This window comes from Hydra viridissima, unplaced genomic scaffold, assembly GCF_058129835.1.
Source record: "Hydra viridissima isolate aposymbiotic clone 2 unplaced genomic scaffold, HvirCarnegie_v1 scaffold_2, whole genome shotgun sequence".
In the NCBI taxonomy this organism is placed as follows: domain Eukaryota; kingdom Metazoa; phylum Cnidaria; class Hydrozoa; order Anthoathecata; family Hydridae; genus Hydra; species Hydra viridissima.
In genome coordinates, this window is record NW_028324301.1 from 4113134 (window position 1) to 4139254 (window position 26121).

General features: G+C 30.8%; 3 protein-coding genes across 3 annotated transcripts; all 3 read right to left on the reverse strand.

Annotated features, from left to right (window-relative positions):
• Positions 1-1569: 1569 nt before the first annotated feature.
• Positions 1570-16916, reverse strand: LOC145181802 (putative lysosomal cobalamin transporter). Its single transcript, XM_090078311.1, has 15 exons — positions 16689-16916; positions 15988-16076; positions 10702-10878; positions 9698-9761; positions 9470-9567; positions 9275-9342; positions 9103-9194; positions 4477-4550; positions 4332-4391; positions 3652-3941; positions 3471-3573; positions 3091-3195; positions 2675-2930; positions 2366-2469; positions 1570-2268 (listed from the first exon to the last, which is right to left on the reverse strand). The coding sequence occupies exons 2-15, from the start codon at positions 16045-16047 to the stop codon at positions 2149-2151; spliced, it is 1671 nt and encodes a 556-aa protein (XP_089934437.1). The 5' UTR covers positions 16048-16076; positions 16689-16916; the 3' UTR covers positions 1570-2148.
• A 195-nt stretch (positions 16917-17111) lies between these two features.
• Positions 17112-20784, reverse strand: LOC149891619 (uncharacterized). Its single transcript, XM_090077219.1, has one exon. The coding sequence runs from the start codon at positions 20675-20677 to the stop codon at positions 18584-18586; it is 2094 nt and encodes a 697-aa protein (XP_089933345.1). The 5' UTR covers positions 20678-20784; the 3' UTR covers positions 17112-18583.
• Positions 20785-22485: 1701 nt separating this feature from the next.
• On the reverse strand, positions 22486-24854 carry LOC145188670 (uncharacterized). The gene is made up of 2 exons (XM_080065143.2): positions 24163-24854; positions 22486-24059 (listed from the first exon to the last, which is right to left on the reverse strand). Exons 1-2 carry the CDS (start codon positions 24743-24745, stop codon positions 22672-22674), a joined length of 1971 nt encoding a protein of 656 aa, XP_079921269.2. The 5' UTR covers positions 24746-24854; the 3' UTR covers positions 22486-22671.
• Positions 24855-26121: the final 1267 nt, after the last annotated feature.

The following is a 26121-nucleotide window of genomic DNA, read 5'->3' on the forward strand; positions in this document are numbered from 1 at the left end:
ACAAAAAAAAATTTATATTATTATTGTTAAATGATAATAATGCTGTAATACCAAATAAAGATTTATAAAATCTAATTTCGATATAATATCTATTTTCGGTAACATTTTGAATCGAAAATCCGGTCGGAACCGAAATCTTAAAAATATCCGGAACCGGAATTTCGGTTCCGGCCACAATTTTGGCCGCAACAGGAACTAAACCGAGTTTCGGTCAATCACTAATTCTATGACGTTTTGTTCAATAATCTAGATCTTTTACTTTTAAATCTCGTTCCCAAAGGATCTTGATTTTTATGATCATGATTACTATGATCTTGATCCCAAAAAGTCAATTGTTATTGAAAAGTTTTTTTTTTACTGTAAATTTTTCTTCTTTTTAAAGTTATTAAAAATAAATTGTATTTAATCTAAAATGAATTCTTCGTTAAAAACAACTGTTCCGTCAAAGAAAATATTGCGACAGTATGTAATATAAATTTTGAACTTTAAAACAAAAAACAACTTTGTGTTGATTTCAAATTAGGATTTCAATATTAACGAATATTTAACGAAGATAACAATATTAATTGAAGATTCAATTAGACTAAATATAATCTCAGGAGGCCTTGGACGAAGATGATAGAAAGGCAGGGTAAAATGGAATCCTTGAAAGGAAAAATGCTCGTCGTCTACTTTAATGATAATCAGGGCGAGCAGATAGAAGAGGATCGTAATATCGCTGTTAATATAGGCAGAATAGTCGTCCCTAGATATTCATAACGTTGAAAAGGTTCTTCCTGGAGTAGTTCAGCCAGAAAGCACTAAGGGGGTGGACCATTGTTATCTTGAATCTCTGAGAATATTACGATATTGTTGCCATCTGCTACGATACGTTTTCCTGGAATATACTGGAATAATACTGAGATGTTTGCTAGAGCAATTGTGATCACCACAAGGTTCCAATGCAGAAGGCATGTGTTAGAGGTTCACATCTCTTACTTCATAGGATTATTTACTAGAAAAAAGACCATATGATCCAGGAGAAAACTTAATGTCAGAGATAAAGTAGAAGGTGGAGAAGATGAAGGTGCTTGTCAAATTCAATTGGAATAAGCTCCAGCTGGTTTCCTCTCGTAACTTATTATAACAGAGATTTGGAGTCATAACAGAGATTACCTAAATCATACATTGTGAACATGGTTCCTTTAAACGATCTGCCTTACTTCAGGACTTCATTTGATTTAAGAAATCGGTAACCTAAAGCAAGCTTGGGCAGGTACACCTTGGTAGCAAACAGCGCCATGCCTAGTATCTTTATTTTATGAATATTTAATGTGTGAATGACTCTGCTGAACACAAATCCGCCCTAATGGAGTATTACACTCTAACGTAGGTGTTTTTACTAATATTTAAATATTTTTGTCACCTTTGCCAAACGTTTTTCTCCAAAAATTGTTTAACAGAAGATATAGTGCAAATTTAAAAGTTTGTTTCAACAAATCAGAAAACTTTGTATTAGCTTTGTAAAATTAGAAAATGTGAAGTAAATCCGATAAGCCGTAAAGAATAACAATTCAATAAAAAAGCACCTTTTGCAATTAGTTTATTTTTCTCAACATTTTTTCGACTAATGAGTGTTTTAAAAAGATAACATAAAGTATATAATCCAAAAGCATGACTTATACAGTAGCAATTGGATGCAAAATATAAAAATTAAAAAAAAAAAAAAAATTGCCGCGTCTACATAATCATTTTTATCGGGATTTCGATATTAGGAAGTAAGATATTATTCACCTAAATTTCGTTTTGTATCATTGCATTTTAAACACAAAAAATCGACTTAAAATTTACTAAAATGTTACAGAAAGGTTTTCATATTGTGGAATATATATATTAGTATTTACATTAATATAAAAAAAGTAACTAAATAACAAGTCAAAAGATATAAATTAAGAACTTACACTATAGAAACGATACAAGAAAAAAAATCTGCACGAAATATATACAAAATTGCTTTAAATTTGGGTTTTTAAATTCAGGAAAAACTTGTGCAGTTCTTGAAGAAACTACCTGTAGTTTTTTTTCTTTTATTTCAGAGAGATAGACTTCAGGAATAACATGTGCAATTCTTGAAGAAGCTATAGTTTTTTCTTTTAAATTAGATAGACTTCAGGCAGTTATTAACCTATGCATATCTTCGTCAGAATCTTCATCACTGCTGAGGATTTCTTCGATTGGTTTACTTCGACACATCGCTATTATGTTGTATAGCAACCCAATATAGAAAATCTATAAAAAGGAACAGTTAAATCAAGCAATTCAGTATTTTATAAGATAATTCGCGAATTAAGTGCTCTCTAGTCTAGAAGAAGGACCAAAAACTTACGCCAATAAAAACCCATATGCTCCAAAAGTAAAACGCTCCAAAAAACCAAGCTTTGTAAAACAAGGTGTTCATGATTAATGCTAATCGACTCATAACGCATTCTCCTTGAATAAAAATCATTTAGAGCAATCAGCATCAATAATTATTAAAGACATAGTAGTCTCTAATGATCAAACTCAAAAATGATCTTAAAGCAAACTCTGAAAAATCAACAAATACATAAAGAATCTTCGATTTTTAAAGTTACTAAAATTATAAAAAAAAAAAAAAATTGAAATAATACTAGAAACAATAGACGCAATGAAATACCTTCAGGAGCTTTTGTACTGCATGCAATCAATTGAGGGGTATCTGGGTGTAAATTAAATCTTGTCTCGTTATGATGCGAACTATTTCGGTGCGTACTGTTTTGGATGTTCAAAGTATACTTTTGGTTACCATATTGCATATACTGAGGGATAGCTGTTAACAATATGATATTCAACGAGATAATTATAAGCATCATAATGAAGACCATAAATAGCAAAGCCTGCGGCATCGTTCGACCGAGACGAATTTTAAACATCTTTAAAAAAAAGCAAAAATCTATAGCATTTTTAAATATCGATATTTAAATATCATTTTTAAATATCAATATTTACTTATAGCATTCTAAAAACATTTCAAAAATAACTTAAGTAAAAATTTAAATTAATAAAACACTAACAATATAGTGTCTAACATACCTTAATACAACAACACCATATACCAACTCTCATTATTCCGTTCATGCAAGCGAACACGAAAAACAGAACTATACCAGTAAAAAGTATGTAGTCTAGCGGAAACACCTTATAAAAGAAAACTGAGGCTAAATTAAGACGTTAGAAACCTTTTCTCTCGCTTTTTTTTTTTTTTTTTGCATTATTTTGATACAGGAGTTGAAAAAATTTCTTATAAAATATATGACTTTCATGTTTTTTAGAATGTCAAATTTTTCTTGTACAACTAAAATGATTAGTAACAAAATGTGATAACGCTTCATGAGTTTTTTCATTTTTAAATTTTTAAACTTTAGAACAACAAAGCAATATAAAATATAATTGGTCACACTTTCTTTGCTTACTTGTTGAGAATAAATCATGACTGTGTTAACAGGGTTGGGGAATACTGGTTCAGGCAGAGCGTATCCTGCTTTAGGTCCCAGAGAATGAAGGGCTTTGTCAATGCTAAAAAGATACGAGGATTTAAATCTTGCTTTAAAAATCGCAAACAGATACAAACACAAATAAACAAAAAAAACAAACCTGGTAATGGTGAGAGAAACCATAATGAGCAAAGAAATAATAAGAAACAGAACTCCAAGTAAAACTTGAAACGGTTTCAGCAGTAACAAAACTTTTCCGCATACGCTGTTTTTCATCGCGTTCTTCTTTCGATTAATTCTTTGTTGTAATAGCTCGTCTTGCTCGATTCTTCGCATTTCGTTTCGTTCAAAGCGAGTAAGATTGCGACCTGCCCTAGTTTTAGCTCTTAACATGGTGGCTTTCTCTTGATCCTTTTCCTTTCTTGTCAACTTGCGTTTACTTTCTGGTTCCTTAAAAAAAAATTTAGAATAAGTTTACAAAATGATTCTTGCGTTCCCATTTCAAAAGCTGGACTAAACTTTGGGATGCCTAATTGAGCTTTTTTCTTCCTTCTAAAACTAAAATTAAAAATTGGTGTTGTAGCAAAGATTATGGCTGCAATCATAACTTTTTTTAAAATTATGACTGTAATAATAATTTCAGACAAAAAATAAAATACAAAAAGCTCATGAGTTAAAAAGTTTCTTTTTTAAATTTTAAACCAAACTTCACTTTAAAAAAGTCGAAATGGTTGAAAAAGTAATTTATAACACAAATAAAAAAAATCAAAATTAAAAAAATTTCTGATACCTAACAGTTCACTGACTTCAAACTTGAAAATGAAAAAATAAATGACTTACTTCCTTGTAGCTTTTACCACATCGAATCATTCCGAGCGGTAGTGCAGACATACCAATAGCCTGTGAGGTAAAAGATTGAAATATTTGTGGATAAGACCAACAGAATTCTTGCTAGTAGGTAAACTCCAAAAAAAAAAAAACCTACCACATACTGAATCAACAGCAGCATTCCAAACATTGAAAGCACACCAACTAGTATGATCATACACTGCTTTACATCTAAAATTCCATAAAACTCATACAAACACTCTTATGGAAATATACCATTGGAGTTCAATGGGTAACCCATAGAATTTCATTGAAATCCCATGTAATTCTATAGGGCCCCATGGATTTAAATTCATGGGTCATGTTACACACCATGGATTTCATGGTTTTCTTTGGGTATTTATGATTCACCCGTGGGTTTTATGGTTACCAATGAGTCCCAAATGTTACACCATGGGTTCCAAATGTTACACCATAAGTTTCAATAGTTGCACCATGGGTTCTATTACACCATAATTTTCAATTACTAAAACTATGGTAGCATATTCTTAGTCATGTAGCACCATGTGCCTAATTAAATGACAAACAGTGTACTAAATATGGATCTATGCATATATCATGCATGCATGTATATATAAATAGATCTATGCATATATTATGTATGCATGAAGCTTTATGAGTAAATCATTTAGCAGCTAAAGCTATAAAAATATTGATAATGATCACATGTATAATAAATGTATTTGTTTTTGCTATACAACATACATCTATATTTTGCATGTACATATCTACTTAAATATTGTTAAAATATTTTGTGAATATTATATGATTTATAACGTAAAACTTGGATTATTAATTAAGCATAGAAATAAAGGTATTATCCTCCATTTTATTATAAAACAAAAAAATAATCACAATAACACAATGATTGTATATATCTTCAGGAAATTATGCTGTAATTGTAAAAATGTTATAGTTAAAATGGAATGCCATTCACAAACTAATTAGTTTTATTTGAGTTTTAATGATAGATGTTATTTATGATGTGCATTTTTTGGCAGCATAATTCATATGCAAATGTAGGGGAATGGTGTCTATTAAGGGAAGGCACTTATTATGGCATACTGGTTATATTTCCAAAAATATTGATTTTTCGTGCACAAGTGATTACTTCTGGTGAAGACACATCCTATTTGCATAAATAATGTTTTTGTTATTAACAAACATAAATTTTTGGTATCTGGTAATGTAGTTTTAATTCTCTTACATATTCTTACATATTACAGATTACAATTTTTTATGTATTATGCAGAAAGGAAGTTTTCAACACAATTTGTTTAAACTTAATGGTCATTTATTCCCAGGTAAAAATCAATAATCAATTTATTAATTATCAATAATAATTTATTATCAAAAATGAAAGGAAAGTGTCACATATGCATAAAAAAGATGCCAATAAATAGGGAACTCTTACTCTAATTAACAAAAAAAAATGATTTTAAAAAAATCTTTTGCTTTAAGAATTTTATCATCAAAAAATTAAACTGGTATTATGAAAAAGCTCTCATATAGACTTTCTGGAAACACCATATGAATATACAGCTATCACAAAAATTCTTTCTTTTTTATGAAAAAATCTGGAAAATGGAGTCCAAATTTATATTTAACAAACTGTACAGAACTTTACAGACCTTTTGAATTTTCTTATCTCCACCCTAAGAGTTTTAGCCTTTTCCCAATTTATTTCTTCTGTACAAAACTTACTGAGTGGCTATTGCAGACTGATGATGTTTGCCTTCATTTACACTTTTTAGATGTTACTGAGTTCGAGTTCTAAACTGTAACATCATTTCTTTAAACATATTTTTTTAACAGTTGCATTTAGATTTATTTTAACATTGTTCTTTATGGATTATTTTTTTCTAATTTGGTATGTAATACTTACCAATTGGCTTTCCTCGTAACCATTTCCTTTGAATTCTTGAATAAGAAAATTTATCTCATTTTGTAAATGTGAATCACTGCACATGGAGTAAGCTCTGTGAACATGAACTTTTAAAAATTGTGCAAAAATTTTTTGGGGTTTCAACTCAGTGAGGTTTAATTTGAATATTTGTAATGGTTTCTTTCCTGTAAACTTGTAATTAACTTTAGTGTTATTCGTTATTATTACATCGAGGAAGTCAATTGTGTATTGTATTGATAGGCATTGTTTGTTTAAAATAGGCTGGAATTGCTCTGCTTCCTGAATTTTTTTAAAATCTAACATGACTATCATCAACATATCTTAGATAGGATTATAAGTCCAAAGGAGGAGTTAATGTTGTTGCAATTTTAAAAGCATTTTCTTTGTGGTATTGTAGAAATGTTTCTGTCAGTATGACTATGAATGAAAGACCTATAGGATCAGAATTCTCCAACTCACAAATTTCTTCCTTTCATAAGAAATAGTGATGTAAACAAATCTCTATAAGCTTTTTTGTTTCTGATAAAGTAACATTTGCAGAAATTATCTTTATTTAATTGATCTAAAATAATTAAAGTAGCCTCTTAAGTGGAATTGATGGATAAAAGTTTAATGGCTGGATGGGTCCCTCACGAGCTCTCCAACAGCAACAAAGTAGAATATGTACTGCACTGAAACAAAAACCATTTTTGAAAAACCTTGTTACTGGGTATGAATCATGGTCATTGTTCAAAAACATCAAGAGAAAGAAGATTTGCATATCGCGAGATGTTTTAAACAAAGGAACTCCAAAAGATGTCCACTGTAAAAAGCTATGTAGTGATCTCATTTATTCTAACCAAACAGAAAAAATAGAACACAGACTTAAGTTAGAAAAAAATTAGTTTTAGAAAAGGTTAGAAAAAAACTTCTTGCAATCTTGAGTTATCTTATAATCAAAAACAAATAATCTGACAACCAATAGGATATATATTAAATATAATATATTAATATATTTAAATGTGAGTCAAAAAATAACAAAAAACTTTTGTTAGTGACAAAATTTATAAAAACTTGGCAACTTTTTGGGGTATGCATAAGAAAATGGTATTGTACTTTTTTGTTTTCTTTCACACTACACACCATGCCCAACCACTTGAAGTTAGATTTTTCAGTCCATAACAAGTATATTATGATAAAGAGTTTCAGACATGGTTAAAACAACATCCAAGTAGAGTTGTAACACATTTTCAAATAGCTAGTCTTTTAAACAATTGATATTTAAAAAGTGCTGTCAGTCAATGCTGTGCATGCTTTTGCCAAAACCAGAATATATCTCTTCAAGGGTAAGATCTAGTATTTAAAAGTTGTCTCCAGTAGATTTAGCAAATTATGAAACTGAGTTAAAAAGGGCACAAAAATGTAGAAAAATTGGACCTCAGAATACCACATAAGATATGAAAAAAATTAGAAGACAAAGCAAAAGAAAATAAGGAAAAGGAAAAAAAGAAAGATAGTAGAGGAAAATTACTGCAGTGAGGAAAATAAACCAAGTAATAACTTGATTTTCAACCTAATAAGCATGTTTGTATTGTGATGAGCTTTATTTGTTTTCTTACTCTAAAGAGCCATGAATTTGCTGTCAAAAATGCAGATCTTGGTGTTTACTGTTTATGTGCAGATGTAGATAAAAGAAAATTTTTTTTTGTAAACGATGCTTATAGACCAAAATAATTATTTAAAATTTTTTTTTTTAATGATAATTTGTATTTTCATGAATAGTAATAAAAAAATTCTTTCAGTGAGTCATTATTATGCATCATGTTAGAGGGAATACAACCATGTCAAAAATTATTTTTTAAGGTTTTAGGTAATGACTCAGTGAAGCATTAAAATTAAGTATGTCATAAGCACCTTTACCTTAGCATTGATTTTTATACCAATAATCTTTTGTGTATTACTTTATCTATAATGTGCTGCTGACAATATACTGAGTGCCCAGTTGATATTTATGGTTACTTTATTGTATTGATGATTCTTTTTATTTTTTAAAACTTTTAACTTTAAATATTAATGTTTAAATTGTTATTTTTTCAGAAAAAAAGTTTTGTGTTTGTCAATTCCTAAGTTTTAGTTTCAAACTATTGTTTTTGATTTTTGATTGAACATGTTTCTATATAATATATACTATACATGTATATCACTGATATTCTGATTCTTGCATATAATGCAGCTTTTTTTAATAACTTATAATGTTGCATTTACTTGCAGTGAAATTGTAATGTTTCATGTGCATCATGGCTATTTTTCTTCTTCAAATATTTGTAGGATTCAACATTTCCATTGGATTTCGTTTGTTGATCTCATTGATTTTATAGATCAAGAAAGCTCAATGATATTTTAATTTATATGTTGCACCATAAAATTCATGTGCCATGGACTTGCATGGTGTTTATAAAATAACATGGGATTTCAATTAACCAAAAAATTGACATATGGTATTTCTATTAGTATTCCATTGAAAATCCATGAAAAAAAACCCCATGGTGTTTCAATAGGTATTTTGGACACCATGAGAAATCCATGTTCTAAATGCCAATCAAAACTCCATGGTTTTTTTCATGTTTTTTCCATAGAAATTTTCTGTAAGGAAAAAAACTTTAAGTCAGTATTTTAAATATTCTTTATTAAAAGTATGTAATTATAACTTTATGAATTTTTAATGAGATGCCCAAAGATTTTCTGCATTTTTTCATTTTTTAATGGTATAGTTATATATACCAACTTAATAAAACTGTTATGAATAAATTCTTTTTTCTTTAAAAGCGATGAACTTACTGTCATAACTTTCCAACTGATGTTTAAGGAAATCAAACTTTTCATCAAACGTTGTCATGTTGGAAGGCAATTTTTTCAATGGCACTAAAGCTCTGAAAATATCCAAAATACATAATTTTAATGAGTTAAAAAAATAAGAGTATAAAATCAATTTTAAAGTATTTAAACTCACCCAGTTAGTAGTATTACAAATGCTGCTAATAAAAACACAAGAGAATACTTGAAAGCAGTACAACATCTCTAAAAATTAACCACAATAACAGTTGTTACAACAAGAACATGCATATTGTCATGAAACATGTGAGTTTTTGCAGGTCTTGTAATGAAAATGTGTATTTTACATAACTGAGGTAAGTTAAAACAAAACCTGTTTGGTTGTAACTTCTGCATCATCTTTCTCTTCATAATAAAAATACATCAGCGGCAATATTAGAAATACAAATAGAGCAACCAATCCATATAAAGCTAAAAAGAAATATTACTAGTTGGTATCTTTTTATATTTTATTATACTATAAATTTAATTTTAACTTTTTAAGATGAAAAACATAGTTTAACAAATTCTATAACTACAAACAACTATAAAGTTAGCCTACCATAATAGCAATATGTTACAGTATCTTCAATAGAGTTTCGAGTGATATTGTCTGAAGCCCAGCTCTAAAATATAAAAAATTTACTTATTGATACAGATCAATAGACCTTTTAAATGATTATCTTAACCTCTTAATAAGTTTTGTTTGATCTAAAAATATCACCTACAAATTTTAATAATCATTTTATTAAATTATCATGAATAAATCTTTAGTATCTAGAATTTCATCATTGTGAAAAAGAATTGTACTTAGTTACTGAAAAAAAAACAAATATTTCTTAAATTTCCTTAAAATGGTGCTTATCAGTTTGAAAAGTTGATAAATATTTGTTTGTTTTAATTGGACAGAGATTTTTTAAAGGGATAAATGAAAAAACTCTAAATAGGTTTATCTTTTTTGCAAATGCATAGATATTATTTTGCAAAACTGTATTTGCCACATCAACTGTTATAACTTATAATTGAAAATTCCTAGTTTTGTACTTCTATTTCTGATATTCATACTAGATTGCCAATATCAGAATTAGAAGCGCTAAGCTTGGAATGATAATTTAAAATAATAGTTACTTTAGGAACTAAGAATTAAATTTTAAGTTTTTCAATAGTAATTTAAAATTCAAAAAATACTATGTTTTAGTTTTTTAGAAATACTAAGTTCATTTACTTCCGTTTAATAAAGGGAAAAACTAAAAGTCTGAACTACTCCTTCTGCAGAAGATTTTTATGTACTCTTTATGTACTTTTCTGACAAAAAAAAAAAAAAAAAAAAAAAAAAAAAAAAAAAAAAAGGCTAGTGAGAGCACTTGCATAAAATTATGATTGATTTGGTTTTAACATAAAATGATCAAAGTTCAAAAGTGTAAGTTAAAAGGTAAGGCATTAGGGTTTTATTTCTTTTTGTATCCTTAAGCATGATAGCCATTGCAGCCCAGAATAAAGTATTTTCAATGAAGCAAACATCAAACTAAGAAGAGCAAAATATTTAAATAAACAATAAAAGTTAACCTTAAATGTTCCATTAGCATTTTTCATGTAAGAAACAAGGAAAACATCAACTGGTACTAATGCTGATGTCATCAAAGTAATAAACAATCCGAAAATAGATGTCAATGTAGATGAAACTTCAGAGAGTTGCTGATGTTGAAACAATCGAATGTAAATCCATGCAAAAAGGAATGCAAGCTATAATGAATAAAAAATAATTTTCAACAAACAAACAAACAAAAATTATAACTTATATGTTTTCACCTAATAAAAGAAAAAAAGCTAAAAGTTGTTTTTAACTTTTTTTTAAATCTTAACAAATATGCAAAAAAGTATTTTTTGAAAGAAAGTTGCCTAAATACTTATAAGCAGTATTGAGAAGAATGCATATATCAAGAGCATAGTGAGGGAGGATGTATTTACTAGGGTGCAAACTACAGTAGGGCCCAAAAAAAATTGTTGAGTTGTTGAACTGTCTGTATTTCAAATATGTTCCAATGCAATTAAATAACAACTTATTTGTCAAATATTCCCCTCAGATAAAACTATTCATTTATTGCTTAGTCAATTTTACTGATCATGCTTTTTCGCTAACTTTTAATAGTAGTTTTGGCTAGATGAATAAAGTGACTAGGTATGTTGTTAATGGTCTTGTTTTGCTTTAACAAACTGGCACATGCCAAAAACTTGTACAAATATGCCATAAAACACTTGGGAGGAATATGTTATTATCATCACCAATCATTGAGACAAAATGCATTGTTTTTCTGGATAAAACAACACAACAATATTTAGAACAAAAGAAAAAGTAATATTATACAATATACATGTTCACAGTATTATAGTGACTTGTCGTTAGATGAATATCTTTGAAATCTAGATTTATGTTACAACAGTTACATGTCACTTGAGTTGGTAAAATCTGCACATGCCACGTTATACAATTATTTATTGTTCTTGTGACAACATGCAACAAAGATTCAGAGTGTTCTTGTGACAATAAAGATTCAGAGTACTCTTACAATCTTTCTTGACAAGCTGAAGAATGTTTTGCAAATCTAGTCATGCAGTTTCAACCAAAATCTGAGAACAGTTTTACACCTCTTTTAGTGCAGTCATTAACAATATTCACTGCTGCAACATTCTCAGCAATTATCATGTAAAACACTGACTCACCTCACACAATGACTTGCCCTACTCACTGACAGCTCAAGGAAGCTGGGATCCATTTGAAGGCAGTAAAATAAAACCAAGAGTCCTGTCCAAGGGCTTTGCGCAATCATGTTGAAATGTCAATGTATGATGGGAATTTGGACTTACCACATCCATTTGTGAATCAATGCACTAAGGCTTGTGAATCATTAGCTGATGGCAGTCTGAACTTAAGCATGGCATTTGAAAATGCTTGCCTCTCAGAAAATGATACTCGTGTACTGAATATTGTAAGTAGGACCATTTAAGTGGTAAAATACCAAAGATGGTGATTCAGTGCTTTGATTGCAGAGATTGCAATAATCTTGTAGCAAGTAGGTGCTGTTACAGCTAGATCTTGCTCCATGGTGAATCTGCAGTTTGTTTTTATGTTAGCTACCAAACAATAAACATGACTTACAAATAATGCAAAGACATGCAACTTTAGTATATGGTGATGACTGGTAACTGTGCCTGGTAGAAGTTCTCCATTTTTTAGCACACAAAGTGCAATATTAAGGCAGTAGATCAGATAGACTTCCAACAGGCTTTGTGTAGTGTACCAGGTCATTGGAATGTCACTTCACCCTTTGATGATGATAAATAGAATGAACTGTGAATTCCCAGTAATCATGCTGTAAAAACTCAACATGTTCAGCAGCAAAAGTTTGACCTCTTTATTCATCAGAGCAAGTAGCTCTTGAGATTGCAAGCTATGATCAGCTGGCCAAAATGGAATTATGTGAAAGGTGTCATGTGACTTCACATGTTAAATACTTCTTAACCTTGTAAGTAATGTTGCATCTAGCGACTTTGATAATTCTATCTTCAAGTCATTAAACACATGAGACAGAAGAACTTCAATCTGATGACAACAACCTGACCAGAGGACTGCATATTGCAGTTTTTTTGTATAGAAGTGCAAGCTTATGTTAGATGGCCTGTAATACAGCTGATGGTGTCAAATATCATAATGAAAATTTGATCATCACAAGGCCACTCAGTAATTAACTTTATAGTTATTTTGACAATGATTTCTCTACATGATTTATCCAACAGTTTAAAGTTACTTGGAACTCCCAAGAGTTTCAATTGTAATATCTCACCAACAGCCATAGTCATGGGTTCTTGAATGACTCTTTTTTAAAGTAATTTTGAAGTAGACTTTCCATTCCAATAAAGAGTGCACAGTTTTGCGTTCCCAGTTATTGTGGATGAACGATCTGCAGTACCAAAAAGCAACTTGGAAAGATCACCACTAGATGATCTTTCAAAGTTGCTTTTTTATGTGCTACTGCACACAAACACTCACTATTTGTTTACTTAAATCTTAAGTAATAAGCGATATGCACACCATCAAAGCGAACCAATGTAAAGAAAACTCAAATATTTCCATACTAGGTTAGTTTATAAAAGCTGTAACTGTTAAGTTATAGTATGCATATATTTATATATATATATATATACAGCTACGGACAAAACTATGTGAACGATTGCAAATAGTTTTTTTTAATGAAATTTTCAATGTCTTAAAATAAGTTTATAGTTTAATACTATATATGGTTGGATAGAGCGTTTTTTGCTCTATAAGACTGTGTAAAGTGTATTCTCTAATAATTTGTTTAAAATTAAACATATCTAAATGTTCAAAAAGCATCAAATATTTTGCGCGACAAAACCACGTGAACAATTATACAAACGTAAAAGAATAATTTTACTAACATCAACAAATAATAGATTCTAAAAAAAAACAAGCATTAATATTTAGTTGCATAGCCTTTAGAATCGATAACGGCCTTGCACCGTCTTGGCATAGATTCTACAAGAGTTTCTAGTAACTGTTTTGGTAATGCCTCCCATTCATACTGTACGGCTCGAAAAAGTTCATCCGGTTTTTGAAATTTGCGACCTCCCAAGCGTCGCTCAACTTCAATCCATAAATTTTCGATTGGATTTAGGTCGGGAGATTGGGCAGGCCACTTCAAAACCGTTATGCTATTATTTATGAGCCAATTTTTTACAGTCAAAGCTGTATGTTTAGGGTCATTATCATGTTGATAAACCCAATTGTGAGGCATTTTTTCTAAAGCGTGTGGCAACATTTGATTAGATAATATTTCCCTGTACTGTAGTTGGTCCATTATACCGTTTACACGGTACAACGGACCAATTCCAGCCCAGGAGAAACACCCCCAAACCATTATATTGCCACCCCCAAATTTTACAGTTCCTATTGTATACTCTTTTGCAAATCTTTTACCTACTGGACGCCTAACATAATCTCGACCGTCGCTGCAAACCATGTTAAATTTACTTTCATCTGACCACAAAACTGTTTTCCAATTTTCAACCGTCCAGTTTAAGTGATCTTTAGCGAACTGTAGGCGATCTTTGACGTGCCTGGGCTTAAGGAATGGTTTCTTTGCAGGTCTGCGCCCATAAAGACCTCCTTCGTTTAAACGCCTTTGAATCGTTCGTGTGCTTACGTTTTCCATGCCTGTTTGCAGACGAATTTCAGGGGCTGTCTAATGTGGATTCTCAAGAGATTTTCGCACAATTTTTCGATCAGTACTAAAAAATAAAACGTTAAACATTAAAATTAACATTAACATTAATATTATTAAGATTAAATATTTAAAAAAATAAAATTAAAGGAATATTACCGCTTATCCGTAATACGTGGACGACCACCTTTCTTAACGATCTTTTTGCTCTTTTCTCGGTGTATAATTTTATGTATTCCACCTTTTGACATCTTCACATGAGCTGCAATTTGCCCAATGGACCATTTTTCTTCTTTGCGCAAACGCAAAACCAAGCTTTCAATTTTTGAATCAGTTTGACGAACCATTATAGTTTAATTTTTTTAATTTTTTGATGTTAAACAGAATAATCTTGAGAAATTTAAATGATTGTAAGTTCTTAGAATACCAAAACCACATGAACGATTTTTAAAAGCACTGATTTCGATGTGAATATAATATAATTTGCATCAAAAATGACGCTTTTATAAATCGTTCACGTGGTTTTGTCGTGCAAAATATTTGATGCTTTTTGAACATTTAGATATGTTTAATTTTAAACAAATTATTAGAGAATACACTTTACACAGTCTTATAGAGCAAAAAACACTCTATCCAACCATATATAGTATTAAACTGTAAACTTATTTTAAGACATTGAAAATTTTATTAAAAAAAACTATTTGCAATCGTTCACGTAGTTTTGTCCGCAGCTGTATATATAGTGATAAACTAGTTATAGTGATAAACTCACCCATTTCTTGCATTTTGGGAGCTGGCTTGGAGGTAAAACTGAACTTATAAGACATTTACAAAATGCAGACAATATAAACAATCATGGTCACCATAGAATATGTATTTATTATTTTATATATATTTTATATTGGACAACTAAAGATTATCCAATAATATATATTTCAGATTGCTTAATTTAATCAATAGAACAGCTTAAATTACCAGACAGCTCAATTTTGAAATATTGATTCATATTTTGATAATGCACCCTAGTATTTTCACCCTAAAGATTAGTATATTAATCATGTTTTGAATTATTGAATGGCTATTCATTAAAATAAATTCAAATCTTTCAACTTTTAAATATGACTGAAAAAAAAATTTGTTTATATAATATTTAATTTAAAAAGTTTGTTAACACAAAATATAATTGATTGAGTTTGTGAAAAAAAAAATTGAAATTCCTAACTAAACTTCCTGATATATGTATTGCAAATATATATCAGAAAGTAAATATTCTAATCAGTTCTTAACAGTAAAAATTGTTCCATAAAATAAGAGTTTAAAGTGATAAAAATACCATAAGTATTAACTGACACAACCTTCATATTAATTTATATATATAAGTATGTATGTATTTATGTATATATGTATTTATGTATGTATGTATGTATGTATGTATGTATGTATGTATGTATGTATGTATGTATGTATGTATGTATGTATGTATGTATGTATGTATGTATGTAATTATCATTAAATAAAATACTTCCTTAACCACTTAATCAATGGCTTTCATTAATGAATAGTAAATACTGTTATATTCTGCAAAAAAATGAATATACACTAATTTTTATACCACTGTTACAACAACAAATGGAATCCATCCTGCAGCAATGACACCATGAGGAAAAGCCATCTTTTTTTTCACACAAATGTATTATGGTTCTAATAAATAGGAAAAAAAAATCATATCAGAAAGAATTTCAACTCAATTGTAGCTTATAAGCTTTATTTAGATCACTAAATATTTATATAAAGATATTTTTTAAAACTTTTTATGAAAACAAGATTTATTAACTATTTTATTACTAATTACTAATTTATTAACAAATTTATGCACATGTAAACCCTCTAAACTTTTGGATAAAGTTTAGTAACAGCATGTAATAGCAGTGGGAGTACGAGTATACCACTAATTTAATATCTATTTTAGACGTTTAATATCTGTGATAACTTCTATAATTAAAAACAATATTACAACTTTCATAATTTTTTAAGCAAGAACTGTTTATCAAACAAACGTTTTTTTGAAGAGATTTTTTGATCGGTCAATTTTAATTTTATATAATTTCAAACAGTGTCAACAGTTAAAATATTAATTCGAGAACCTTTCTGTTCAACTACAATAACTCCCCCTTTTAACAGTTAAGGTTGATACTCAATGAAAATGAAGGAAGTTCTCCGCATGTAAATTCCTATCTATAGTAAATAGCTGTTTAATTAATCAATTACGATTGTTACATTTTAACAATACATAAATGTAACATTCTACAAAACCTCTATAAATGGATTTATCCTGTAGATCTCTAGTTTGTAGATTGAGCTCATTAGGTTTACGAGTCATAAATTGAATGTCAAAATATTCAAGTTTGATTAAAGCGAAAGTTGGGTGCGCGAGTCTCACGGTTAAGCGGTAGTCTGACACAGATTTGTTTTCATGCAATGAATTTTGAAAACGTTTTTTGAAGCAATCACGGGCAAATCAATGATATATTAAAAATAACTAGATGTCTAACTTTCGCGTATTTTTTGAAGCAAAAATCGGCCATTATGGGGGGCAAATTTAACAAATCAAAAGCTTCGTATTTGTTTTGTTTTGATAAATAGCGTAAAGATTTTGCCCCCCATAATGGCCGATTTTTGCTTCACTTTTTCTTATACCGATTTACGGCAGTTAGACATCTAGTTATTCTTAATATATCATTGGGGCAAATACAGACGCATGTGCTGACAAACTTCGGAAAGGAGACGGTTTGAAATTTTTTCAATAATCAATTTATCTTCAGCCTAGATGCAACTAAAAATTGATAAGAACCTCTGGATTTACCAAACCGTGGGGTTTTGTTTAACACGCTCAGGATTCAAACTAAACTTTACGCCTGTCGTAATAAAAGCGGTGTTGGAGAACGTTTTCTTGCAGGACAAAAACATCTGAAACGGAATATCATCATGCAATGATGATACTTTTTTGAGTGAAAAAATTTTACTGGTGCGACGTGTACTTGACCATTTGAAAACGTTTGGATTACATTGTAAGCCGGTGGTTTGTGTTTCCTAAAGGGCAAGAGTTCTAGGGTCACTGATTGGAATTGAAAATAAGTGTTTTGGAAACGAGACAAAATTTTTGGTAAAAGTGCTAGATCACTAACCAAGCGTAATATCTTTTCATTATTTGTAAAATGACAAGGAATCTTCCAGTTTGCGGTACGTTGCTAAAAGAATATGCATATGTTAAAAAAATATGTTAAAAGAACTGTAAATGGCATGAATAATAACATGGGATGAAAAGTTAAAATTTAATTATGTTGAAAAAGTGTCTGACTTGATAAATAGAACACGTAATAATAATCCCACAAATGAAGTTTGGAATGTTTATGGCAATGAGGCAACAGTGTGGGTGAGTGCTAGATTTTAGCTTTTTATATAAAAATATCAAGTGTCCGGAAACTTTTGGCCTGCAGTGTATATAAACATGTCAGAGTTCGACGCAGTAATCAAAAGACTGAACATGGAGTTTAATTGGTATATTTGGTAATTGTTTTAATTGGTAATAAAATAGATATTTTGCAACTGCACTGATTCAAAAACAGCAAGGGAAAAGTTTTATTTTGTGGTATTTCCGTTCTTAGAAACTTTGAGCACATAGGGCAAAGTGCCCAATTAATGGCCATAAATTTCTTATTGATAGCCGTGAAGAATGCCTTAATCTAACGGAGCTTTTATTTTTTCACTGTTACATTGGTGACAAACGGCTTTACCTAAAAAAAGTCCTAGTTAGTACTAAAATATGCTTCATTCAGAGAAAAATGTATTTAAACAGAGATTTCAATTTCGTACCAATTAATGGCCGGGTAGACCAAATAGTAGCCAGCAAATTGAGAAATGGTACCTATTATGAGCCACCTACATAACCTATAACTGATATATCTAAGAATGCTTATATATCAAAAAGTATTATTTTATCAGATGATTATAACCTAATAATGAACTAGGAACTACTAGATACTAAGAAAAAAATTTTTTAGTAAAAAGAGTATAGTAAAATATACTCTGTTTTGCTAAAAAATATTTTTTTCTTGGTTTATAGCAGTACTTTAACAAAGTGTTTATTTGTTATTCAAATTTAGCTAGTGTATCAAATAGGAAATAAAAAAAATCAGTTGAGAAATTTTTTAATTGCTATTAATCTCTTGAACTAAATTAGCTTTTTTAGATAATTTTTGTGTCTCTTTCTTCTGTTGTTCTTTTTCTTTTTTCTTTTTTAATCTTTTTTCTTCAGTTGCTTTGACTTTATTTTTTTTCTTTTCCTCATTATTCAATTTCGATTGCATAGCTTCTTGTGAAGTTAATACAAAATATTTTTGAACCTTTCTTCGATTTTCTTTTGACTTGATAGTATATATCTTTGGATAAGGCAAAATATCATTGTCACTATCATTAGCAGAACCCTTTGTACAAGACTGAATTGGTGTCAGAATAGGCTGAACAATAGCTTCATTTGGCATCTGATTATAATGAGAGGGGGTTTCATTGGTCAAATAACAAGGCTGGCCTGTGATTTCATTTGGCATAGAATTTGACTGAACAATGGTTTCGTTTAGAATTGGAATAGGAAGATCTGTGTTTTCATTTGACACTGGAATATCTATGTCAAAAACATCCTTTATGCATGAACTCTTTTTCAGTTTGAATTCTTTATATACTTTATACAAAGGATCTGGAATGTCATAACAATTCTGGATACAGAAGTTGAAAGTTGTAAACTGCTCATGTGTTAAATAAGTATCCCAAACCAAAGAAGCAGTATTATTGTAAAGGTTTACCAAATCAGTGTTATATGTTTTTTTATATTCAGACGTATTTTCAGATTTGTTTGCGCTTGATTCTATTTCAAAATCAACTCCCACTTCTATTAAACTTTCTGATGTTGTTATTCTAGTGTCAGTTTTGATAGGTTGCAAACTTGATTCAAGCAGATCATTTTCATCAAGCAGTTGTTGTATGGAATAGACAGAATTAGGCAAGTAAGCTGTGCTTGGAATAGCAGATGGATTGTATGGATATATGCCACACGATTGAAACCCTGAAATAATGTTATCAGCTGTGAGGGCTTGATCCCAGGCTTTCTTGAAAAGACCACAAAAATTAGGCTTGTCAACAGTAACTCCAGGATATTCATTTATCAATTCATGACAGATTTGATTGTAATATGTTTTAAGAGGACCAAATACTGTTCGATCTAGAGGCTGGAGCCAATGCGAACAATGTGCTGGCATTTCCACAATATGAATATTATTTTCAATTGCAACAGACAATAATTCAACTGAGTTATGAGAATCGTGACCATCAACTATGAGAACTTGTGGCCTATCTCTGCCTATGTTAGGCAAGAAAGTATTGGTGAACCAAAGATAAGCAATCCCTTGCTTTGTCCAACCTGTCTCACTAAAACTCCAATTTGAGCCTGAAGGTGCATCTGTAGTATTAAAAGATTGAAGAGACCTAATCGTTTTACCTTTTGCTATTAAATGTGGAGGCACTAAATCACCTGCAGCATTTATAGCAGCAATAATGGTTATGGTTTCACGTTTTCCTGTAGTACGAGATTGAAGGTGTTTTGTACCTCTTTTTGCAACTATTTTTGGAGGTTTAAAGTCCATCTGTAACCCGGACTCATCCATATTCCAAATCAAAGATGGCTTTAAAAGTGCATGAGTCTCCTGCAAAACTTCATGAAGTGAATAGAAATATTTTGCTACTTTTGGAACAGACATGCATTGATGGCGAACTGATGAAGTACCTTCAGGCTTTCGCAAAACTAAATTTTTATGTCGCTTATTGAATGAGCGCCACCATTTTTCTGAAGGAGTTGAATGTTTAAACTTTAAATTGTGTTTCATGGCTAAATCAGAAGCATATTTTTTAAATTGTCTTTTTCCAAATCCAAATCCAAGTGTAGCCCTTGTTGCTGCATATTCAACTAACTTGTTCTCTAAATTGCTAGATAATATTGGACTAGGTCCAGCTCTAACACCAAGAACTGAATCTCCTCTAAAATATTTACCAAGAGTTGACCGGGGAACATTGAATTGTAATGCAGCTTCTCGTTGTGACATTAAACTATTTTCAACAGCTGTAATTGCATTTTTCATATCAACACTAGACCACTGAAATCTCTTAATCTTTGTCACTTTCTGGGTAAACTTTGAGTTAAAACTAGAGGCAGTTTTATTTTTTATTTTCTTGTTCCTTTTTGTGCTTTCCATGATTAAAATCAACTTAAAGAAATAACATACAAGCTTTAAAATATAGTATAAGACTTAAAAATGATTATATATATATATATATATAAAGTATATACATGTATTGTATAGATAAGTTACTATTTTATATATTTACTAGCTATATACTAAATTAATGTTACATCAGCACTTGCCTATATCTTATGTTTATATAAATAGCTGATGCATTTGAAATAAATTGGAAATCAATTTTACTTTATAGTGTTTATACAGTATAAATTACACTAAGATCCTAATATTAGCCACGTTAGTACCATACAAGAGCCACGGCTCTTATTTGGTCAAACGAGTGGCTATTAATGAGACTATTTGAGATCTTTGAGCTTGGGCTACATTTATGCTTCTTCCTTTCGTGTGTTGACAAATAAAACAGTTTACATAAACATAATAAACTAACAAAACAGATCAAAATATATCATAAAGCCGTACACGAAGGAATACTTCGTTAAATGCGTCTCAAAGTTGCTTGAAAAAAACAAAAATGAGTACCGCCGGTATAAAATATTTACTTCTACTAACCTTGACAAAAATAAGATTTCTACAAAATCAAGACTAATAGAAAAATTTACAAAAGCTCAAATAAAACATAGATATATCAAAGAAACACGAAATAATATTAATCAACTAGGTAAATGTCCCGCCAAGTAAATAAATGTAACAAAAGCTGACCCAAATTTGGCTCTTAATAAGACCCGGCCATTATTAGGTCACTTTGCCCTAAATTTTAAGCTATATGCTCTTTTAAAAAAAAAGAAACACGCGCCAAGAAAATACAAATTAATATCTTAATTTAGTTGCATCTTAACGGTTTTACTAAAAAAGGAAATTAACTAACAAATCTATTTTTTGCTGTATGAAATCTGTATTTTTGCAGTAAAAAAATTTCTTTTTTGCAGCATTTTAAAAAATGACCATATTTAAATTCTTGTAACTAAAAATGCGATAAACTTAAAAGACATTAAGTTTAGCTGCTTTTATTGCATTTTAGCTTATAAGAACATAAGAACTTCCAATTTAGTTTCTCAAAATATTCAAAATTTCTTTAAAACCATAAAGTATATATTAATGAATATTAGCTGGTCTTCCACGCTTCTTTTTAATAACAGGTTCAGATAACCTGATGATTATCTAAGAATATGAAAACAGGAGGTTAACATCTTTCAACTCCAAATTAATTCTTTGAAAGAGCGTTGGTTTTGCCATCCAAATTTAGTTTTAGTGGATAGAAAATTACCGACTGACAATTCCAGAAGCATAAGTAAGATCTCCCATCCGATTAAACTTTTCTTTTAAAATGACCAGGGTTTTTAACATAGAACCGTTAGCTCCAAAGCAATAGCAGGCACTGATGTTTTTTTTAAGTCTTGATTAACTTTGTAAACTGATTTCGTACCTTTTCTTAAAGAAACTCTCTTCATGCTCTGGTTCAATTCAAATATTAAATTTATATATAATATTTGAAATAAATAATTCATATTAGTCTTATCAACATTGTAAAAGCATCTGGACCACTGTTGTAAAAAATGACCAAAAACTACTTTGAGCTGACCCGAGAAAACTGCTTTGACAGGGTGAAACTACAATGTTTCCTGACTCCAAAAATGTAAAATTTGAAATCTAACTATTTCGTCCGAGAAAATAATTTCGATTTTTAGTTTTTAGTACTTTGCACAATAGGGCAAAATGACAGCTTTTCAAATTTTGCATTTTTACAGCATTCAAAAACTCTTCAAAATAAGCATTTATTACTCCAAAACATAACTGTCTAAAATTCACTTGAATAATAGTTTATTCTGACACAACTGATACAGTTTTTCATTAACAAGATGGAAATAATAAACACTTTCTTAAATAATTCTTTTAGTTATTCTAAGCCAAAACACAAAAACAACCTCTTGATTCTAAACACATAAAGAGCAAATGGTACATAAAATAAATTCTTCTCAATATTTGATTCTTCACAAATGCTTGCTGTTGTAGTCCACAACACATGAAAGAAGCCTCTTTGCATACTCAGGATGATTGCGGTCTCTTTTGTATCTCTGCCAATGTGAGCTGAAATTATGATGCATTGATTCTGTTGCCTGCTCACTAAAGATCCCCAAGGGAGCCCTTTTGATCTCAATGAATTGCTTCACATGGAAGAAAACAGCATGAACTTTTGGAGTCACACTGATGTTCATGATTGCCAAATATGAGTTTCTGAAGCGATCAATTTTTTCAGAAAAGTCATCCTCCAGAACCATACCAAAACATGCTGTCACCACAGACTTAAACTTTCGAAGGGCATCAATGATTCCAAAGACTTGAAAGGCAGACTCAGTCTCTGCAATTCTTTGAAGGAGGTCAAGATTGCTGAGAAGCTTGTGACAGGCATTCCCTGCAAACTGCCCACCATGGTATGGTTCTTGTTGAATGTGGAGAGCTGAGGGCCACTTGACAACATTGGGCCAAACTTCTGTCATGGCTTTGTACATGTGATTGACCACACCAAGGAGAAGATGGAGTTCCATTGGTGGTATGAGCTCCAAGATGAGTTTGTTTTCAGAACCAGATAGCAAAGGCTCATGCACTACATTGCCAAAAGATCTTGCCTTTTTGATATCACCACCAGACTTAGCAAACTCTTGATAACAGGCAACAAGTGAGCCTAGTGTCCTCAAAGATCCTGATTGAGAAAGATGCTTTGATTCTGTGTTGCACCAAGAGCAAGGGTGAGTACTTGCATGGCTCTGAAGGCCACAAAGGATGTTGGCAAGTTTCATGTCGCATGAGACAACAAAGTTGACTTTGTCTAACTTGATTAAAGACAAGATCTGCCTCACATTTTCAAAGTTTTCTGGTAGTCCTTCTGATAAAGCCACAAGCATTTGACGCTTTACACTACTGTCTTTGGCAGACCTCTGAGTTAAAAGTTTTTTCCGTGGTGGTGACCTTGAATCACAGTGAGAATCCAACTCCATGATGCCAAGAGAAACTTTCAGAAATCCTCCACCTCCATCAATTCCCAACTTGACAATATGGTTCTGGAAAACTCTTCGAGAAAGCAGGACTTCATTCAAAAGCTCGGCAAGATCCTTGCAATGCACAACCACAAAGTCAGTGGAGTTACTCTCTGATAAAACTTGGATGCTGGTTTGAGTAAAAAACTCAGACAACTGTTTGCCAATGGCTTCAAACTTAGCTAGAAAACTAGTCTCCACAATCTTGGTGTCACTGACTCTGTTGATGGTTGATGCCAATTTCTTCATGCCAAGGTTGGACAGTCCTGTGTTTAGCTGAACTTGTACAAGATCTTCAGTTTTGATGCTGGGTTCAGGAAAAAGAGCTCTTGCACTTGAGCTTCCTAAAAATGAAATTATATTAACACTTTTTGTAATTTTAAGTTTTAAAATTAAAGGTATTCCCTCTGAACCTGCCATCTTTATATGTATATATAAAAGTATCACCTGTTTTAACTCTAAGTGGTGGGCCGCCTTTAGGATGCGATATTTTGGCAGTACCACCAGGTGTGGAAGGTTTAGTAGAGATGACTTGAGTAGCTATTTGCTCTTCAGCGAGTGGATCAGCTGTAGCTAGCTGCTTGAGATTCTCTCTAAAAGTGAATGGAGTGCACTGATGTGGCAGACCTCTTCCAACTAGACTCAAACAATCACCACATCTTTGAGGGGTACAATCTTCCACAGGTTTAGAATAGTTCACTGGGCTCTTCTCATTCAACTTTAAATGTCCAACTTGACAAATAAGACAGTTGCAACGTTGATCTCTTGTTGGTGGTCTAACTTTTATAGATGAGAAAGGAAACAAAGGTGGCAGGTTAACATCTTTTCCTTCATCTTTTCTCCGAAGAATTGTTCGACATGAGTCACAAATGCCTCTTGGCACTCTGGTATCAGTCAAATCAAGACTTGTATGGTAATGCTTGAGGATCTTTTCAACAAGGAACTGTGTCAACTCTCGAGAGCACTTCTTCAGACACAAGACACAGACAGATTTCCGACAATCTTCATGATTTTTTGAAAAATTTGGCATTTTGAAATTTTTCTCACACAACTGATAAGTGAAACACTTTAAATAAACATGTTCACTGCCAATTCCCGGAATTTTTAGCTTGTTTACAATTTTGATGCAAAACTTAAAACAAACATATTCACTGCCTATTACCGGAATTTTTAGCTTATTTACAATTTTGATGCAACAAAATGTTTATAATATAGTTCAACCATGAAATTGTAGGTAAAATTTTATCTTCTGAGTTAAAATAAATACAAATTATACTTGCTATATAGACTGTTATGTTTTAGAGTAATAAATGCTAATTTTGGAGAGTTTTTGAATGCTGTAAAAATGCAAAATTTGAAAAGCTGTCATTTTGCCCTATTGTGCAAAGTACTAAAAACTAAAAATCAAAATTATTTTCTTGGACGAAATAGTTAGATTTCAAATTTTACATTTTTGGAGTCAGGAAACATTGTAGTTTCACCCTGTCAAAGCGGTTTTCTCGGGTCAGCTCAAAGTAGTTTTTGGTCATTTTTTACAACAGTGGGACGATTAATAACATGAAGTAAATTATTCTTTTCTAAAAAGTTGTAAAAACTTTTAAAAATTTTTTCATTCTGCTGGCTGGAATAATGGCTGCTGTTCTACTAATTGATTTAGGGGTACGAAGAACTATTCCAGGATTTCTTTTAAGGAACAATTTTACCTAATATTCAGGAAGTCCATCTTTAAACGTTGGAGTATTGGAAGATTTATGAAGTTGTCGTACGTCTGAAGCAGCCTTTATTAAATTATCGTTTAAATCATTCAGATGACACACCAAGCTATGCAACCAATTGTTCTTCTTTAAATTCAGTTAACACGTTTTCAGGACCAGTTTTCTTCGGACCTTCTCTATTTTGTTGGTTCTTTAAATGCCATTTAATCGTTTGCTAAGGCAAGGGATACTTTTTGTTGGCAGCATAAACTGATAAGGCTCCTTCACAAACTTGTTACAAGGGTATTTTTAGAGAAAGAACTTCATGCTTCTTATATTTTCGAGATAGAACAGCAATTATTGTTTCTTCTATTTCGAAACTGTCACGATTTTCCATGATTACAGTATGAAGCACTTAGATTAATTAAGTTAACTAAATTAAAAATCAAGGTCTTAAAAAAATGATTGATGCAAAATTTATATACATATTTTCAAGTTTTAAGAGCTAGTCAGACAAGTACTTAAAAGTAAATTTCTCAAAAAAAAAAGTGAATACCGCAAAAAATAAATCTTTTACCCTATTTCATTGGGTCACCGACGCACACAACGGAAAATCTAGGCTGAGGACAAAATCTTCAAACAAGATGCTGATAAGAAGACAATTTTAGACTTTCGCAATTATTGTAGAGGAATATAAACTCAGGGTGGATAT